The sequence below is a fragment of the Melanostigma gelatinosum genome (assembly GCF_949748355.1).
Source record: "Melanostigma gelatinosum genome assembly, chromosome: 11".
NCBI classification, from domain to species: Eukaryota; Metazoa; Chordata; class Actinopteri; order Perciformes; family Zoarcidae; genus Melanostigma; species Melanostigma gelatinosum.
Genome location: NC_136644.1, coordinates 23904234 through 23924821, shown reverse-complemented (window position 1 = coordinate 23924821; position 20588 = coordinate 23904234). Strand labels below are relative to the sequence as shown.

Here is a 20588-nt window from a genome sequence, read left to right as displayed (position 1 = left end):
GAATGGAAAACAAAACAAGACCATAAACTCATGATAACAATGTTTACTGAGATAATAACGCGAGTGAGAAGTAGAGTCACTTTCACATAGGCTTCAATACATTCGGAGCAGAGTCGCCCCCTGCTGGTCGGTATAGAGATTACATGTGTAAAACGCCTCTGTTTTGGCTTCACTTTTCAGAACCGGAGGTTGCCGCCTGTGTGTAACTGAGAAATGTCTCAATCTTTGCATGCAATTTATAATCATAAATCACGTAGGTGATATTGTAGAATTTCAAAACACTCACGCTTCTTCAAGCACTCCACCAATGGCTAATTTACAGCTCGGTAATACATGTGAATTGTTTTGAATTTTATAATTCCAGTCAGGCACTCCACAGCCGTCTACAAGCGGTCTAACGGAGGGGTCCTTCCAGGTCCTTCCTGCCCTGAGCCGCTCCGAACAGCCTCTCGACGTAACAACCGACCACCGGAGAAGAAGGAATAACGGTAAATTAACCCCGAAATCCTCCTCGAACCGACCGGGTCCCGGGAGTTATGATGGGCAGTAGGACCAGTGCGCTAGCCGCGGGGGTGTGCGGCGCTCTGCTCGTCGGTTACTGCATTTATTTCGACAAGAAAAGACGGAATGACCCCAACTTCAAGAACAGGCTGCGAGAACGTGAGTGTTGACCTCTTCTTTCCTTCTTCCTCACGTTCATCAGGCCCACGAGCTCAGATCCGGTCCAGTGTGTTCTGGTTCTGTTCGTAGAGGCTGACACAGGATGAGCTCGTGTCAAAGGCTCTGACGTCCCAGGAACAACCAGTTTGCAGCAGCACACAGTGTGTATATATATGTATGTATGTGTGTAACGTTATATAGATAGTGCAAACAAGAGACACAGTAAAATAAACAAGATCATAACAAGTATTATAAATAAGTAATAAAACAGTAAATAATATTAAATAAGTCAAACAAATCCACAATCATTTAAATAGTATGTATACAGACAGAATAATTGTGGTGTGTATGTTTATATATATATATATATATATATATATATATATATATATATATATATATATATATATATATATATACATATATGCATATATGCAGTTGCTTGCTGTCACAACACTAGCCTTGCTAAAGGGCTCCTCAGCAAACCGGCAACACAGACTCATTCATCAAGCTTGTCACACAACGACACAGTCGGCATCACTGCCAGCTGGACGTTTGGAGATTATGGTGTTACTCCGTGAACCTTTAGGACGAACACTTCAGCCTTTTGTCTCTGTGGGCGGAGGACCAACAAACCTCTGAAACACGAGTCTTGTGAAGTCTATTCATTGATTCAGAACCTCCAGTTTCTGACTGGTTGATGATTTTGTTGAGTAATTTCCACTTGTTGAGTTATGTTTTGAGTGTCAATCATCACAACTTCTCCAGTCAACGTCTGATACAAGAAGCTTTTATTGTGAAGCAGCAGTCACAGGACTCACAATACATTAGTAATGAAATACAACGTCAGCGTTTAGTGCTCAAGTCAAAGCGAACTCACACCTTGTGTTCAACAACCACTTTATTTTGCAGTTTTTATCCAACAATCATATATTTACAGATGTCTTTGACTCATAAGCCGTCTCACCAGTATTCATCTGGAGACACTATAAGCATGTAATAATCATCACTCTTAAATCAATCTTCATGACACAATGAAATAATCAGCAATATGTTTTTCTGCGGCTGCCCATCAGATAGAAAAACAAATAAAAATAATCAAGATATTTTGCAGTATTTCTTTTTAGTTTTCTGCTAATTTACTCAAACTGCAGCATGACATATTTGGTGTCTTTAGAAACAATGATTTCTTCTGGAAGTGAAAATAAATGTGTCTGTGGATTAAACAGAACGTGAGTCATGATGCAGGGTCGAAAGATGAACGTATTAAATAAACGTGTTGCCTTTGTAATGGGATACATATAATGACAATAGAGTAAATCAATCACCACAGTGAATTGACGCTTTTTCTCAAGTACCCAAAGTGCCTTTGGGTACTTGTTGATACCGATTAACAATATACACACGCGCACACACACACACACTTTCTCTCTACAGAACACTGGCTCACGTTACGCCAGGCTTGCACTACACTGGTGGAAACCCTGACAGATGATGCCAGACAGACACACAGCTGACAACCTCACTGCTAAACTAGTTCCTGTGAAGGAGACTTACAGGGAAAGTGGCTGCATGTGTACGAGTACATGAGCACAGTATCTGTGCATCCCCACTGTTACCAGATTCTGTAGAGAATAAGATGTAGAGCACACAGGGTTGATGCTGAATATGTTCCTCTGAATGAAGTGGGAGAAGTGATCAGTTTACTCCGACAGGAGAGATGATCAGAGGTGCAGAGTTTCTACCACCAGGACTGAAGTATGGGAAGAGTTTCTCAGTGAATGAGCAGCCAGTGAAGGAGTAGATAAGAGCTGCAGCATCTACGTCATAGAAGGAGACCAGACCCTCCTCATAATCCACAAACACCCCCACCTTCTGAGGCCGAGACTTCAGAGAGAGAAGAACTGAAGGGCCAGCAGCAGCTCTGTACTCATTTCCATTTCTCAAACATATGGTCCAATAACCATTCTTAGGGCTCAGTGAGGTGTTTCCCTTCCTGTTGATCGACTCTCTGGCCACTCCTAAATCCCAGTCACACTTTCTTTTAACTTGAACCTCAAAGTAAAATTTTTCTGAAGAGAAACTCTGTGTTCCTAAAACACAGGGATTGAGAGAAAATCTCTCTGGATTGTCAGGGAGTAATTTCAGTACATTACCAGAATGCACTTGTTTCCCATCATCAGACAAGATGAGACTGGGATTTGCTGTATCAGGATCAAGAGTCACATCCACTGCAAACTTCTGGATCCTCTTCAGCTCAGCTTCAAGCAGCTTCTTTATCTCTTTACTGAGCGTCTCCTCCAGCTGAGACACAGCTCTCACCACAGTCCCCTCATGTGATGGAGGAACACTGACCTTTGTCCAGTCCTTGGTGGGTGGTGGATGGTGGATGTTTGAGGACTGAACACTCTGGAGGAGATGGAGGTGGTCTTCAGAGAGTGAGAGCTGAACCACCTCAGTGCTTCTCTTCATCAGCTCAGAGATTTCCTGTTCCAGCTCTTTGATGAACGCTTCGGCCTGTTTCTCTGTTGTTTTCTTCTTCTCTTCTATTGTTTTGATGAGCTCATTCAGGCCTCTCTCAACAGACTCCTTCAGATCAGTGAAGACCTGAACACCTTCTGCTTTCTCTCTGTCTGCATCTTCCTCACTGAGGTCGACTGAGTGTTTGATCTCCTGAATCTTCACTCGTCTCTTCTGGATCATCTGCTGAATTTCAGCCTCTGTCTTCTTCAGCTCCACCTTCTTTCCTTCATATTCTTCTTTCAGAGGAACAACATCATGCATCTTATGATCTAAAACGGGACAAAGCGTGCAGACACATGTCTGGTCGGTCTTACAGAACAGCTCCAGAGGTTTATCGTGCTTCGTACACATCCTGTCTTCCAGGTTCTCCACAGGGTCGATCAGCTGATGTCTTTTCAGGCCTGACATTGTCAGATGAGGCTCCAGGTGAGTCTCACAGTAGGAGACCAGACACACCAGGCAGGACTTCAGGGCCTTCAGTTTGGTTCCAGTGCAGACGTCACAGGGAACTTCTCCTGGTTTGGACTCTTGTTGCTCTGAGCTGCTGGTTTTCTGTTGAGCTGACTGTCTGAACTGAACAACCATCTCAGAGATGAAGGTGTTGACCCTCAAATCTGGTTTTGTGTTGAAAACCTCTGTACACATGGGACACTGGCATCTGTCACTAGTATTCCAGTGTTCATTGATGCAGTTTTTGCAGAAGTTGTGTCCACATGGTGTGGTGACTGGATCAGTGAACACATCCAGACAGATGGAGCACAGGAACTGATCTTCAGATGACAGATAGTTTGCAGCAGACATATCTACACATAGAGTGCAAGAAAAGAAACACATTTTATTCAAAACAGAGTTTAATTATTTGTTTAAAAAGGAAACAAGTGTGATTATTTTTTATATCTTTTAACTTTTAAGTAAGAAACCAAGATCAAAGTCGTGCTGACAAGTTCAAGCTTGCTACTCTCACAAAGCAGCACAGAATAAGTCTAATGTGTGTTGAAGAACAGCACTGCTAACACATTTCCTCTCGCTGCTTCACAATAAGAGCCTCCCGCTGGTTCACTGGTAGAAAACCTTTAATGTGAAACAACAAGAGGCAATAAAGGAAGCGATCAGTGAACAGTAATAACAGCAGGAAAGCAGCAGTGAGACTGAAGTTCAAACCACAGAGATTCAGCTACAAGTTGCTAAAGTCCTGAGACTGTTCAAAGCTGTTACAGTGAGTTACTGTATAGTGGGACTGTGGACAAACACACAGAGTTATATTGTGAACAATTGATCAAGTATGAAGTGAAAAGAGTGGAACTTCCTGCCTGAGTAAAGTTCCAGTTTTGTGTTGATCCTGGTTGTTGAAAGTGTAAATATGATCAGCTGTACTCACCAGTGTTTGGAAGAGACTCTGCTGTGTTGTTGAGAAAGACCTGATGAAGTCACTTTGACTTTTCTTTGAGAGAAACACAGACTTGTCTTTACTGCAGTGTGTCTGCCACTCTGACAAACTCAACTTTCGTTTCTGGAGTGTGACGTTGAAGCTCTTCTCTTCAGTGTAGCTCCGCCTCTTACCTGGTGAGGTTTTGTTTCCTCCCTCTGGTTTACACGGACAGTCAGTCACGTGACCCTCATCATATTTGTCCCAGTTGTCTCTCCCATACACACCCCAAAGCCTGTCAAGGACAGAAGTTAAGTAGAAGTTGACCCAATGCATATGATTCATATCAGACATCTTGTTGATGTATCTGAACACATCACAAAGGTAAAAATGATTTTATGAAATGCAGTGAACCTGCAGGTAGTACATGGTAGGGCTGAAGTTAACCGTTCCAACAGTTAAGAACACGACACAAAACTCAGTTTGTTGTTTTTAGGTGAGTTATGTGCTTCAACTCTCTTTGGTCTTTAATTCAGGATAAAGGTGATCATCTGGACTCTGACTGTACGTGATGTTTGTTTCTGTGTTTCTGTCGCAGGGCGGAGAAAGCAGAAGGCAGCCAAAGAGAGGGCAGGTATGGCAAAGGTGAGCACAAACCTGTCGTACCACTTCCTGTTATCACCTGTCAATCAATCACATTAGTGAGCTGTATGGTGTGGGGAGGAAGATTTAAAATAGTCAAATATTACTCAGTGACTCTGAAGTTTGATGTAATCTTACTTGATGAAATAACAGTCACCATACAATAAATATTATTATTATTATCAGTGGATGTTTTGCTTGTTTATTTCTATACAAAATCCTCTTTATTAACACTGTGTGCTATATAACTATAATAATAATATTTATAACACAATTGTTAGGCTTTTATTCTGAAGTCAGCACATCTTCACTTCCTGTTTTATTCTGACAGTTTGATGACAACGGGCATTAAGATGTATCATGTAAACATACAAATGAAAGAATATGATGATGAATCTACTTTAACAGTCACCCACTATATACTTTTATTGTAAAGAGGACTTCAGTGATCAGCTGGTGGCTTTTATCTGGCTCCTGATTGGATGATGGTGATTGAAGGAGGCTCGCTCCCAGCATGCAGATGAAGTTGAACTGGCTCACAGATCAGAGCTCATTGCTGATCACCGTATGATGACTTCCTGTGAGGTCTGACCACAGAGACCCCAAAAAGAAACGGTGAAAACCAGAGAGCAGAGTTTTCCTTCCGCTGGCTGACCGTTGTTTGTCCTGCAGCTCCCGGACCTGAAGGACGCTGAGGCGGTGCAGAAGTTCTTCCTGGAGGAGATCCAGCTGGGGGAGGAGCTGCTGGCTCAGGGTAACACCTCCTCACACCAACACCTTCTTTACAGTCACAGTTTCATCTTCACTCGTGTGGTTTTACTGTTTCTCAGTCTTATTCCAGGCAGCAGTGAGTTGTGTCAAAGTCTGTCCTCTGGTCTCTGTGGAGTCCGTCATGGTGTCTTCACACTTTACGTCTGGTCTTTGTGCTTCGCTCCACAGGAGACTATGAGAAAGGTGTGGACCACCTGACCAACGCCATCGCCGTGTGTGGTCAGCCTCAGCAGCTGCTGCAGGTGCTGCAGCAGACTCTGCCTCCGCCCGTCTTCCAGATGCTGCTCACCAAACTGCCCAGCATCAGCCAGGTAGGCCCAACACTTCTCTCTATTCTCCATGTGGATCTCCATGAGTCCTTCTGTTCTCCACACAGAAACAACAACAACAACAGTTTAAAATCACGTGTTATCACTGAAACCAGCCGGTTTGTGTTCTGCTCTGTCCTGCAGCGTATTGTGAGTGCACAGAGTCTGAGCGAGGACGATATAGAATGAGGACCAGGAGGAGACAACCCCCAAACCCTCACCCTGCTCTTCCTCCCCTTCCTCTTCCTCACGTGGACCTTCCACGACGACCCTGCCAACGCCTCGGCCTCCATCGCTCCGGCCGACGTCCATCACTTCCTGAAGTGGAATTAGTTTTGTATTCCTGGTTTATCCACGACAGTCGTGTTTTGTTTTTGACTTCAATTACCCGTTTTGGGGTATTGAGAGTATCTGGATCATAACGGCCAGAGAAACACAAGAGCCCGTCCCCACTTCACCATCATGAGGTCTGTACTCATCAAGTGGACCGGGTGTGAACATGAATCCGCTCCTTCCTTCAGGGTGGTGTAGCACACGTCCTGACGGCATCATGTACCAGGTTTACACCGTCTGACATGTTTGTACCGACCATCTTCATGGTTCTTCTGATATCAGTCGTGGAAAGTTACAGGAACAGGAATCTTCTCTTTGCTCGGATGCTTCACAAAGTATTTATTGTTTGTTTTGTTATCAGTCGTCTTTCTGTTCGTTCTCGACTTGGAAACACTTTTGAAAAAGTGATGAAAAGTTTAGTTTTTGTCATTTTAAAGAGGACGACCCTCTTTAGGAAAATAAAAAATGTGAACAAACTCTGAAGTCGTCTTGTGAGTTTATTTTAAATGACATCACGCCTCCTCCAGCTGTTGCTCGTCTCTGTGTCATCGATATTCAGAAAGTAGCTTCTAGTGAGCAAACATTTAAAACAGTCGTCCTACAACGTTTACAACAGGTCGAGTCTTCATTTCTGTACCTATGATCTCACAGGACGAACCAAAGAGACATCCTAGAAACTACAGCAAAGATCTTCTCCTCCAGAGAGAATCATCCACAGCAGGGAAACTGAGTGTCAATCATCACAACTTCTCCAGTCAACGTCTGATACAAGAAGCTTTTATTGTGAAGCAGCAGTCACAGGACTCACAATACATTTGTAATGAAATACAACGTCAGCGTTTAGTGCTCAAGTCAAAGCGAACTCACACCTTGTGTTCAACAACCACTTTATTTTGCAGTTTTTATCCAACAATCATATATTTACAGATGTTTTTGACTCATAAGCCGTCTCACCAGTATTCATCTGGAGACACTATAAGCATGTAATAATCATCACTCTTAAATCAATCTTCATGACACAATGAAATAATCAGCAATATGTTTTTCTGCGGCTGCCCATCAGATAGAAAAACAAATAAAAATAATCAAGATATTTTGCAGTATTTCTTTTTAGTTTTCTGCAAATTTACTCAAACTGCAGCTTGACATATTTGGTGTCTTCAGAAACAATGATTTCTTCTGGAAGTGAAAATAAATGTGTCGGTAGATTAAACAGAACGTGAGTCATGATGCAGGGTCGAAAGATGAACGTATTAAATAAACGTGTTGCCTTTGTAATGGGATACATATAATGACAATAGAGTAAATCAATCACCACAGTGAATTTTAGATGCACCGATAGCGCTTTTTTTTTCAACAAGTGCATTTGGGTACTTGTCGATACCGATTACCGATATTAGCACTAAATAATACAATTACATAGCAAGCAATGCATTTAAAGTTATGCTTAAACTCTAGCCCTATTTGTAGGCCTCTGCTCGAAAATGGCATACCCATACTAAAGTGAGCACAGTTCTGTAACTACAAGGTCTATTTTAATGATGTTTGATGCTATAATCAGATCACAACACTTGTGAGATTGTTCAGATGGGTAATATTGTGTATATGTTGCTGGTTAATATCGTACATGAAGATATTACACAGCTCAAATAGAAAATATTCCGGTTCGCTGGGGAAAAAAGCACTTTTATTGATATTATGTTTTTGAAATAATGCAGCTGGCTGCCTAAAAACTCTCCCAAATCATAGCACAACCGATCAGTAGTTGTTGAATGAAGGTTAAAGTGGGATAAAGTGAAGAATAAGAGGCTTTAGTACAGAGAGGTCACGCGAGGTCGTCATTTTCGAACCAGCTGTTGCAGCTCTTACATTGTACTTTTATACACTATATAACTATATATTTCACTTTTTTATCACTCATATTATTCAATACATCTGAATACAGCCGTTAGGAATGATTTTGAGAGCAGGGTCCTCTCAGAGCCTGTCTCTGGCTGTCATCCATAGGATTTTCTCAGTTCCTGTGTGTGTATGGGGCTGTAGCTCAGCCTATCATCGGTCGATTTCAGTCAATGAGCCCGCCTTCGACGCGTCAGTCTCAGGAAGGCGGGTGTCGAAGCGGGTGTTGATTGACAGAAGTTTCAGTGAGTAAAGTTGCAAGAAGTGCCGCGTATCCCCGAGTTAAAATTCCATGGTGGATTGGCCCCCTTCTACAGGAAACTGATGGGCAGCCGACAGGATGCAGTTGCCAACAATGATTGTAGCTTTGAACCGGATAATTTTCGATGTTATTGTCATCATTCTTCATAAAAGGTGAGCAAAAACCAACGATTTTTTTCTGTGAAAACCAAAGGTATTTATGCGTTCTGTGTCGAATGCTCATGCAATTTTTGAACGATATTTACGAGCACCCCAAAGCCCGAGAGCCCCCACATTTGGGGGTGTCATGTGCAAGAGGTTTTAATTGTCATCAGATGTTCCTCCCTTTCTGACTGTATCATGATGCTGTTGCTACATTTTAACATTCAACTTTGTTGTTTTGCTGATACTAACAGCAGAGTTTGCACTCGGGAGGTCGCACGCACGCACGCACGCACGCACGCACGCACGCACGCACGCACGCACGCACGCACGCACGCACGCACACACTAGTTCATGTGAAGGAGACTGACAGGGATTCTGTAGAGAATAAGATGTAGAGCACACAGGGTTGATGCTGAATATGTTCCTCTGAATGAAGTGGGAGAAGTGATCAGTTTACTCTGACAGGAGAGATGATCAGAGGTGCAGAGTTTTTACCACCATAATTAAGACCAGGAAAGAAGTATGGGAAGAGTTTCTCTTTGAAGGAGCAGCCAGTGAAGGAGTAGATAAGAGCTGCAGCATCTACGTCATAGAAGGAGACCAGACCCTCCTCATAATCCACAAACACCCCCACCTTCTGAGGCCGGGGCTTCAGAGAGAGATGGACTGAAGGGTCATCAAGAGCTTCATACTTATTTCCTTTTCTCAACCATATGGTCCAGTAGCCATCCCCACGACTCAGTGTGATGAGTCCGTTCCTGTTGATTGATTCTCTGACCACTCCTAAGTCCCACTCCGTCTTTCCTTTAACTTCAACCTCAAAGTAAAATATGCCAAAAGAGAAACTCTGCTTTGCTAAAACACAGGGTTCGAGAGAAAATCTCTCTGGGTTGTTTGGGAGATTCTTCTTCACATTACAATGTTTCACTTGTTTCCCATCAGCAGACAGGTTGAGTTTAGGATTAGCTGTATCAGGATCAAGAGTCACATCCACTGCAAACTTCTGGATCCTCTTCAGCTGAGCTTCAGCAACCAGCTTGTCAAACCTTTTACTGAGCGTCTCCTCCAGCTGAACCACAGCTCTCCTCACAGTCCCCTCATATGATGCTGGAGGAACACTGACCTTTGTCCAGTCCTTGGTGGGTGGCGGATGGTGGATGTTTGAGGACTGAACACTCTGGAGGAGATGGAGGTGGTCTTCAGAGAGTGAGAGCTGAACCACCTCAGTGCTTCTCTTCTTCAGCTCAGAGATGTCCTGTTCCAGCTCTTTGATGAAAGCTTCGGCCTGTTTCTCTGTTGTTTTCTTCTTCTCTTCTATTGTTTTGATGAGCTCATTCAGGCCTCTCTCAACAGACTCCTTCAGATCAGTGAAGACCTGAACACCTTCTGCTTTCTCTCTGTCTGCATCTTCCTCACTGAGGTCGACTGAGTGTTTGATCTCCTGAATCTTCAGTCGTCTCTTCTGGATCATCTGCTGAATTTCAGCCTCTGTCTTCTTCAGCTCCACCTTCTTTCCTTCATATTCTTCTTTCAGAGGAACAAACTCGTGCGTCTTATGATCTAATATGGGGCAGAGCATGCAGACAAATGTCTGGTCGGTCTTACAGAACAGCTCCAGAGGTTTATCGTGCTTCGTACACATCCTGTCTTCCAGGTTCTCCACAGGGTCGATCAGCTGATGTCTTTTCAGGCGTGAAGCTGTCAGATGAAGCTCCAGGTGAGTCTCACAGTAGGAGACCAGACACACCAGGCAGGACTTCAGGGCCTTCAGTTTGGTTCCAGTGCAGACGTCACAGGGAACTTCTCCTGGTTTGGACTCTTGTTGCTCTGAGCTGCTGGTTTTCTGTTGAGCTGACTGTCTGAACTGAACAACCATCTCAGAGATGAAGGTGTTGACGTGCAGCTCAGGTCTTGAGATGAAAACCTTTGTACACATTGGACACATGTGCTGGTCGTTGGTATTCCAGTGTTCATTGATGCAGTTCTTGCAGAAGTTGTGTCCACATGATGTGGTGACTGGATCAGTGAACACATCCAGACAGATGGAGCACAGGAACTGATCTTCAGATGACAGATAGTTTGCAGCAGCCATATCTACACAGAGTGGAAGAAAAGAAACACAATTTATTCAAAATATAGTTTAATTTTTTGTTTAAAAAGGAAACAAGTGTGATTCGTTTTATATCTTTTAACTTTTAAGTAAGCAACCAAGATCAAAGTCGTGCTGACAAGTTCAAGCTTGCTACTCTCACAAAGCAGCACAGAATAAGTCTAATGTGTGTTGAAGAACAGCACTGCTAACACATTTCCTCTCGCTGCTTCACAATAAGAGCCTCCAGCTGGTTCACTGGTAGAAAACTTTTAATGTGAAACAACAAGAGGCAATAAAGGAAGCGATCAGTGAACAGTAATAACAGCAGGAAAGTAGCAGTGAGACTAAAGTTCAAACTTTTTTTTTGATTTGATTTATTTGTATAAAACAATGTAAATACATGTATAAATATAAAAATACAAATAATACAAATAAATACATTAAAAAATACAGGGTGACACAAAAAAGCGAAAAACACTTGTTTCCATTGTGGCCCACAGAAGGGAAAAATCACAGACAAACTTGACGACTTAATGAAAAAAATGATACTAATAATAAATAAATTGGTTGTTATCTTGAAGGGCATTTCATGGTAAAAAAATTGCTTAACCCTGATTTTAAAAAACGGTTTAGAATCGCTGGCCTTGATGTGACTAGGGAGGCTGTTCCACAGCTTTGCACCCGTGAACTCAAAAGAAGTAGATCCGAAGGACTTTACATGTGGAATGACGAAGGACAAGGTGCTGGACCTAGTATTGTGGTTGGAAGAATTTAGTTTAAATGAACCTGATAAATATTCAGGGGCCTGGTTATTGACAATATTGAACATATGGTTGAGTTTGAGTTGTTGAACTCTAAGATTCATGGGCAGCATATTGACCTGTCTGAATTGAGTAGGACCTATGTGTGTCCTAGGATGAGCATTAAGGAGGAAACGTATGATTTTGTTCTGCATAATCTGTAACCTCGCCTGATTTGTCTTGGTCAGGCCAGAGTACCAAGAAGAGCTGGCATAGTCCATATGACACTGGATTAGAGCTGATGTGAGTAGCCTTTTTGTTTGAAGATCTAAATGTTTGGCCTGCCTATATAGGAATTTCAATTTTGCACTAGATTTGCTGATAACTTTATCAGCTATGTAATCACCCGATAAGGTCTGATCTAGCTCCAGACCAATGTATTTAACACAGGATTTACTGCTGATAACAGTACCAGCACAGGCTACATCGATAGTGTCATTAACCAGGAGTCGTCTTTTGGATCCGAACAAGATCGATTCAGTCTTTCCTAAGTGGAGAGACAGTTTGTTGTCTATCAACCATTCTCTCACCGACTCAAGTTGAGAGGACAGGGTTTGCTGGATTTCTGCTACATTTTTGCCAGCTACCAACAAAGCAGAATCATCAGCATACAACAGCAGCTTGCAGTTAACTGCTGAGGGCATATCATTGACATATATGAGAAATAGAAGGGGACCCAGGATTGACCCCTGGGGAACCCCGCATGTAACTATAGCTGGAGTAGACAGGGTGCCCCCTACATCTACTACCTGCAGCCTTCCATCAAGGTAGGATTTGAACCAGGCTATGGTTGGTTCATTAAATGCTAAGGCTTCTAATTTGAGTAGGAGAATTTTGTGATCCACAGTATCAAAGGCTTTTTGTAGATCTAGAAGAGTCATACCTGTGTAGTTGCCTTTGTCTTGCTCATGTTTGACATAGTCCAATACGTGGATCAAGCAAGTATCTGTGGAGTATTGTGATCTAAATCCAGATTGGAACTCATATAAGAGTTTACTATCACTTAAATAGTGATTGACTTGTTCGTATACTATTTTCTCTATAATCTTTGATACAATGCTCAAAACCGAGACAGGTCGATAGTTGCCCACTTCTGTCTTAGAGCTCTTTTTGTGGATGGGAGTTATTCTAGCAGCTTTTAATTCCGCAGGAATTTTGCCTCTAGAAATGGATAAATTTGCAATATACGTTAAAGGACTAGTAATGAAATTGGCACCATCTTTAAGAAATCTAGAGGGTAGGTTGTCGAGACCGGTAGCCTTGTTCGAATTTAGAGAAGTTAAGTGGCCCAGCACTTCATCCTCCGTCACCACACGTAAGCTAAAACCATTTGGCTGAACACCCTTTTCTGTATAGAATTTTTTTACATGTTCTGGACCATATTTACCCAGACTGGAAGGCAACACTTTGACTAGATTGGAGGCAATTGTAGAAAAATAATCATTAAAAGTGTTTGCCACTTCCAGTGTGTCGAACAAGATACTACCATTTTTATCTAGACCTATATTCTGGGGTTTAGGTTTAGTTGAGTCAGAGGACCCCATACTACCTAGAAGCTTCCACAGTTTTTTAGGTTGAGTTTTAAATTCATCCACCTTTTCCTTATAGTAGTCCGATTTAGCCTTGTTTTTTTTGTATTGGACTTGGTTTCTAAGGTAAATAAACTTCTCATGCCAGACAGGGTCTTTTGTTTTGACAAATTTACGTGAAGCTTTATTTTTTTCGTTGACCAGATGAATAATTTCCCCAGTGATCCAAGGATCAGAATTGTTTTTGATACGAACTGTTTTATTTGGGGCTACTTGGTCCAGGACTGACACAAATTTGGTTTTGAAGGTTTCCCATGCTTCGTCGACAGTTTGACAACATAAAACAGCACCCCAATTTACTAGACCTAGTTTGGTTTCAAACACCTCTGTGGAGTAGTTTTTCATACACCTTATTTGTTTACTAGTATGTTGGTTGGTGGTCACCTTTTTACATTTTCTAGTACAGTAAACTAACATATGGTCGGTAGTCGGTAGACGGTAGTCGAAACCACAGAGATTCAGCTACAAGTTGCTAAAGTCCTGAGACTGTTGAAAGCTGTTACAGTGAGTTACTGTATAGTGGGACTGTGGACAAACACACAGAGTTATATTGTGAACAATTGATCAAGTATGAAGTGAAAAGAGTGGAACTTCCTGCCTGAGTAAAGTTCCAGTTTTGTGTTAATCCTGGTTGTTGAAAGTGTAAATATGATCCGGGTCTGTGTACGTTTTGAGAGTCTGTTTTACCGTTTAATCGAAAATACAGAAATACCATTGTTTTCTCGTTTTTCGTTTTAAATCAAAAACAGCCGTTTTTGATTTCTGAATCTAAAAACGAGAGAACCAAAGTCAAATAACGAGCCGATTTTGTTTTTTTGCAAATCCCTTTTTTGTTTTTGCCTTTAAAAAGAGAGCAAAGCACAACAGGTAACCCGGAAGTAAGAATATTTCCAAATAAAAGTCAAGGCAATAGAATGACCGGATGCAGGAAATGTTATTGTCTATGACGCTAAAGCAACCGCACCCTACGGTGGAAAAACAAACGTCAGTGCCAACAGCAACAACTCTGAACACAACAATTACTTTAAACTATATCACGAACTGTATTGCATCACACAATGCATCGATTAATCGAAAACTTGATTACTGCTGAGTACATGAATAAATTAATATTAAACTACATGTAGTCAACTACTGTTGCTAACACACTCCCATCGGCCCAGGACTCTTTATTGATATTCATTAACGTAATTTATTCTGATGTTACTCTGGTATGTGATTGCATCATAGACGATATAAGCATTTCTTGCATACGGTCATTCTATTGCCTTGACTTTTATTTGAAAATAGTCTTACTTCCGGGTTACCTGTCGTGCTTTGCGTCTCTTTTTAAAGGCAAAAACAAAAAAGGGATTTGCAAAAACCAAAATCGGCTCGTTTTTTGACTTTGGTTCTCTCGTTTTTGGATTCAGAAATCAAAAACGGCTGTGCGTTTCTGTTTTTGGTTTAAACGAGAAAACCATGTTATTTCTGTTTGTTCGATTAAACAGACTATCAGAACGTGCACGGACGGATCAGCTGTACTCACCAGTGTTTGGAAGAGACTCTGCTGTGTTGTTGAGAAAGACCTGATGAAGTCACTTTGACTTTTCTTTGAGAGAAACACAGAGACTTGTCTTTACTGCAGTGTGTCTGCCACTCTGACAAACTCAACTTTCGTTTCTGGAGTGTGACGTTGAAGCTCTTCTCTTCAGTGTAGCTCCGCCTCTTAACTGGTGAGGTTTTGTTTCCTCCCTCTGGTTTACACGGACAGTCAGTCACGTGACCCTCATCATATTTGTCCCAGTTGTCTCTCCCATACACACCCCAAAGCCTGTCAAGGACAGAAGTTAAGTAGAAGTTGACCCAATGCATATGATTCATATCAGACATCTTGTTGATGTATCTGAACACATCACAAAGGTAAAAATGATTTTATGAAATGCAGTGAACCTGCAGGTAGCACATGGTAGGGCTGAAGTTAACCGTTCCAACAGTTAAGAACACGACACAAAACTCAGTTTGTTGTTTTTAGGTGAGTTATGTGCTTCAACTCTCTTTGGTCTTTAATTCAGGATAAAGGTGATCATCTGGACTCTGACTGTACGTGATGTTTGTTTCTGTGTTTCTGTCGCAGGGCGGAGAAAGCAGAAGGCAGCCAAAGAGAGGGCAGGTATGGCAAAGGTGAGCACAAACCTGTCGTACCACTTCCTGTTATCACCTGTCAATCAATCAGATTAGTGAGCTGTATGGTGTGGGGAGGAAACTAAGATTTGAAATAGTCAAATATTACTCAGTGACTCTAAAGTTTGATATAATCTTACTTGATGAAATAAGTCACCATACAATAAATATTATTATTATTATCAGTGACGTTTTGCTTGTTTTTTTCTATACAAAATCCTCTTTATTAACACTGTGTGCTATATAACTATAATAATAATATTTATAACACAATTGTTAGGCTTTTATTCTGAAGTCAGCACATCTTCACTTCCTGTTTTATTCTGACAGTTTGATGACAAAAGGCATTAAGATGTATCATGTAAACATACAAATGAAAGAATATGATGATGAATCTACTTTAACAGTCACCCACTATATACTTTTATTGTAAAGAGGACTTCAGTGATCAGCTGGTGGCTTTTATCTGGCTCCTGATTGGATGATGGTGATTGAAGGAGGCTCGCTCCCAGCATGCAGATGAAGTTGAACTGGCTCACAGATCAGAGCTCATTGCTGATCACCGTATGATGACTTCCTGTGAGGTCTGACCACAGAGACCCGAAAAAGAAACGGTGACAACCAGAGAGCAGAGTTTTCCTTCCGCTGGCTGACCGTTGTTTGTCCTGCAGCTCCCGGACCTGAAGGACGCTGAGGCGGTGCAGAAGTTCTTCCTGGAGGAGATCCAGCTGGGGGAGGAGCTGCTGGCTCAGGGTAACACCTCCTCACACCAACACCTTCTTTACAGTCACAGTTTCATCTTCACTCGTGTGGTTTTACTGTTTCTCAGTCTTATTCCAGGCAGCAGTGAGTTGTGTCAAAGTCTGTCCTCTGGTCTCTGTGGAGTCCGTCATGGTGTCTTCACACTTTACGTCTGGTCTTTGTGCTTCGCTCCACAGGAGACTATGAGAAAGGTGTGGACCACCTGACCAACGCCATCGCCGTGTGTGGTCAGCCTCAGCAGCTGCTGCAGGTGCTGCAGCAGACTCTGCCTCCGCCCGTCTTCCAGATGCTGCTCACCAAACTGCCCAGCATCAGCCAGGTAGGCCCAACACTTCTCTTTATTCTCCATGTGGATCTCCATGAGTCCTTCTGTTCTCCACACAGAAACAACAACAACAACAGTTTAAAATCACGTGTTATCACTGAAACCAGCCGGTTTGTGTTCTGCTCTGTCCTGCAGCGTATTGTGAGTGCACAGAGTCTGAGCGAGGACGATATAGAATGAGGACCAGGAGGAGACAACCCCCAAACCCTCACCCTGCTCTTCCTCCCCTTCCTCTTCCTCACGTGGACCTTCCACGACGACCCTGCCAACGCCTCGGCCTCCATCGCTCCGGCCGACGTCCGTCACTTCCTGAAGTGGAATTAGTTTTGTATTCCTGGTTTATCCACGACAGTCGTGTTTTGTTTTTGACTTCAATTACCCGTTTTGGGGTATTAAGAGTATCTGGATCATAACGGCCAGAGAAACACAAGAGCCCGTCCCCACTTCACCATCATGAGGTCTGTACTCATCAAGTGGACCGGGTGTGAACATGAATCCGCTCCTTCCTTCAGGGTGGTGTAGCACACGTCCTGACGGCATCATGTACCAGGTTTACACTGTCTGACATGTTTGTACCGACCATCTTCATGGTTCTTCTGATATCAGTCGTGGAAAGTTACAGGAACAGGAATCTTCTCTTTGCTCGGATGCTTCACAAAGTATTTATTGTTTGTTTTGTTATCAGTCGTCTTTCTGTTCGTTCTCGACTTGGAAACACTTTTGAAAAAGTGATGAGAAGTTTAGTTTTTGTCATTTTAAAGAGGACGACCCTCTTTAGGAAAATAAAACATGTGAACAAACTCTGAAGTCGTCTTGTGAGTTTATTTTAAATGACATCACGCCTCCTCCAGCTGTTGCTCGTCTCTGTGTCATCGATATTCAGAAAGTAGCTTCTAGTGAGCAAACATTTAAAACAGTCGTCCTACAACGTTTACAACAGGTCGTGTCTTCATTTCTGTACCTATGATCTCACAGGACGAACCAAAGAGACATCCTAGAAACTACAGCAAAGATCTTCTCCTCCAGAGAGATTCATCCACAGCAGGGAAACTGAGTGTCAATCATCACAACTTCTCCAGTCAACGTCTGATACAAGAAGCTTTTATTGTGAAGCAGCAGTCACAGGACTCACAATACATTTGTAATGAAATACAACGTCAGCGTTTAGTGCTCAAGTCAAAGCGAACTCACACCTTGTGTTCAACAACCACTTTATTTTGCAGTTTTTATCCAACAATCATATATTTACAGATGTCTTTGACTCATAAGCCGTCTCACCAGTATTCATCTGTAGACACTATAAGCATGTAATAATCATCACTCTTCAATCAATCTTCATGACACAATGAAATAATCAGCAATATGTTTTTCTGCGGCTGCCCATCAGATAGAAAAACAAATAAATAATCAAGATATTTTGCAGTATTTCTTTTTAGTTTTCTGCTAATTTACTCAAACTGCAGCTTGACATATTTGGTGTCTTTAGAAACAATGATTTCTTCTGGAAGTGAAAATAAATGTGTCTGTAGATTAAACAGAACATGAGTCATGATGTGTTGATCATGACTCACGGGTTGATGCTGAATATGTTCCCCTGAATGAAGTGGGAGAAGTGATCAGTTTACTCCGACAGGAGAGATGATCAGAGGTGCAGAGTTTTTACCACCATAATTAGGACAGAAGTATGGGAAGAGTTTCTCTTTGAAGGAGCAGCCAGTGAAGGAGTAGATGAGAGCTGCAGCATCTACGTCATAGAAGGAGACCAGACCCTCCTCATAATCCACAAACACCCCCACCTTCTGAGGCCGAGACTTCAGAGAGAGAGGAACTGAAGGGCTAGCAGCTGCTCTGTACTCATTTCCATTTCTCAAACATATAGTCCAGTAACCATTCTGAGGACTCAGTGAGACTTGTCCCTTCCTGTTGATCGACTCTCTGGCCACTCCTAAAGACCAGTCAGACTTTCTTTTAACTTGAACCTCAAAGTATTTTTTTTCTGAAGAGAAACTCTGCTTTCCTAAAACACAGGTACAATCAGAAAATCTCTCTGGATTGTCGGGGAGTAATTTCTCTACCTTACCAGTACGCACTTGTTTCCCATCAGCAGACAGGATGAGACTGGGATTTGCTGTATCAGGATCAAGAGTCACATCCACTGCAAACTTCTGGATCCTCTTCAGCTCAGCTCCAAGCAGCTTCTTTATCTCTTTACTGAGCGTCTCCTCCAGCTGAGACACAGCTCTCCTCACAGTCCCCTCATATGCTGGATGAACACTGACCTTTGTCCAGTCCTTGGTGGGTGGTGGATGGTGGATGTTTGAGGACTGAACACTCTGGAGGAGATGGAGGTGGTCTTCAGAGAGTGAGAGCTGAACCACCTCAGTGCTTCTCTTCTTCAGCTCAGAGATTTCCTGTTCCAGCTCTTTGATGAAAGCTTCGGCCTGTTTCTCTGTTGTTTTCTTCTTCTCTTCTATTGTTTTGATGAGCTCATTCAGGCCTCTCTCAACAGACTCCTTCAGATCAGTGAAGACCTGAACACCTTCTGCTTTCTCTCTGTCTGCATCTTCCTCACTGAGGTCGACTGAGTGTTTGATCTCCTGAATCTTCAGTCGTCTCTTCTGGATCATCTGCTGAATTTTAGCCTCTGTCTTCTTCAGCTCCACCTTCTTTCCTTCATATTCTTCTTTCAGAGGAACAAACTTGTGCGTCTTATGATCTAAAACGGGACAAAGAGTGCAGACGCATGTCTGGTCGGTCTTACAGAACAGCTCCAGAGGTTTATCGTGCTTCGTACACATCCTGTCTTCCAGGTTCTCCACAGGGTCGATCAGCTGATGTCTTTTCAGGCCTGACATTGTCAGATGAGGCTCCAGGTGAGTCTCACAGTAGGAGACCAGACACACCAGGCAGGACTTCAGGGCCTTCAGTTTGGTTCCAGTGCAGACGTCACAGGGAACTTCTCCTGGTTTGGACTCTTGTTGCTCTGAGCTGCTGGTTTTCTGTTGAGCTGACTGTCTGAACTGAACAACCATCTCAGAGATGAAGGTGTTGATCCTCAAATCTGGTCTTGTGTTGAAAACCTCTTTACACATGGGACACTGGCATCTGTCACTAGTATTCCAGTGTTCATTGATGCAGTTTTTGCAGAAGTTGTGTCCACATGGTGTGCTGACTGGATCAGTGAACACATCCAGACAGATGGAGCACAGGAACTGATCTTCAGATGACAGATTGTTTGCAGCAGCCATATCTACACATAGAGTGGAAGAAAAGAAACACATTTTACTCAAAATATAGTTTAATTATTTGTTAAAAAAGGAAACAAGTGTGATTCATTTTTATATCTTTTAACTTTTAAGTAAGCAACCAAGATCAAAGTCGTGCTGACAAGTTCAAGCTTGCTACTCTCACAAAGCAGCACAGAATAAGTCTAATGTGTGTTGAAGAACAGCACTGCTAACACATTTCCTCTCGCTGCTTCACAATAAGAGCCTCCAGCTGGTTCACTGGTAGAAAACGTTTAATGTGAAACAACAAGAGGCAATAAAGGAAGCGATCAGTGAACAGTAATAACAGCAGGAAAGTAGCAGTGAGACTAAAGTTCAAACCACAGAGATTCAGCTACAAGTTGCTAAAGTCCTGAGACTGTTCAAAGCTGTTACAGTGAGTTACTGTATAGTGGGACTGTGGACAAACACACAGAGTTATATTGTGAACAATTGATCAAGTATGAAGTGAAAAGAGTGGAACTTCCTGTCTGAGTAAAGTTCCAGTTTTGTGTTGATCCTGGTTGTTGAAAGTGTAAATATGATCCGGGTCTGTGTACGTTTTGAGAGTCTGTTTTACCGTTTAATCGAAAATACAGAAATACCATTGTTTTCTCGTTTTTCGTTTTAAATCAAAAACAGCCGTTTTTGATTTCTGAATCTAAAAACGAGAGAACCAAAGTC

The 20588-nt window shown here is 42.3% G+C and overlaps 3 protein-coding genes across 3 annotated transcripts; 1 reads left to right on the top strand and 2 right to left on the bottom strand.

Annotated features, from left to right (window-relative positions):
- Window positions 1-419: 419 nt before the first annotated feature.
- LOC306784423 (mitochondrial import receptor subunit TOM20 homolog) lies at window positions 420-7082 on the top strand. Its single transcript, XM_079278401.1, has 5 exons — window positions 420-660; window positions 5148-5194; window positions 5864-5945; window positions 6131-6273; window positions 6415-7082. The coding sequence occupies exons 1-5, from the start codon at window positions 537-539 to the stop codon at window positions 6457-6459; spliced, it is 441 nt and encodes a 146-aa protein (XP_079134527.1). The 5' UTR covers window positions 420-536; the 3' UTR covers window positions 6460-7082.
- Window positions 2359-4668, bottom strand: LOC306784406 (E3 ubiquitin-protein ligase TRIM21-like; the record flags this gene model as incomplete). The annotated part of the gene is made up of 2 exons (XM_079278383.1): window positions 4562-4668; window positions 2359-3986 (listed from the first exon to the last, which is right to left on the bottom strand). Exon 2 carries the CDS (start codon window positions 3982-3984, stop codon window positions 2359-2361), a length of 1626 nt encoding a protein of 541 aa, XP_079134509.1. The 5' UTR covers window positions 3985-3986; window positions 4562-4668.
- A 585-nt stretch (window positions 7083-7667) lies between the features above and the next one.
- On the bottom strand, window positions 7668-19886 carry LOC306785071 (uncharacterized protein; the record flags this gene model as incomplete). The annotated part of the gene is made up of 6 exons (XM_079279295.1): window positions 7668-11001; window positions 12683-12762; window positions 16206-16311; window positions 16521-16682; window positions 16851-16947; window positions 18264-19886. The coding sequence occupies 6 exons, from the start codon at window positions 19884-19886 to the stop codon at window positions 9356-9358; spliced, it is 3714 nt and encodes a 1237-aa protein (XP_079135421.1). The 3' UTR covers window positions 7668-9355.
- Between the last annotated feature and the right edge of the window lie 702 nt (window positions 19887-20588).

What these genes read in the sequence shown, in the direction of transcription:
- LOC306784423 (XM_079278401.1), top strand. Translation starts at nt 537, where the DNA reads ATGATGGGCAGTAGGACCAGTGCGCTAGCCGCGGGGGTGTGCGGCGCT. An exon ending in AGAGGGCAGGTATGGCAAAG is followed by an intron (nt 5,195 to 5,863) that starts GTGAGCACAAAC and finishes TTTGTCCTGCAG; the next exon opens with CTCCCGGACCTGAAGGACGC. An exon ending in AACTGCCCAGCATCAGCCAG is followed by an intron (nt 6,274 to 6,414) that starts GTAGGCCCAACA and finishes TCTGTCCTGCAG; the next exon opens with CGTATTGTGAGTGCACAGAG.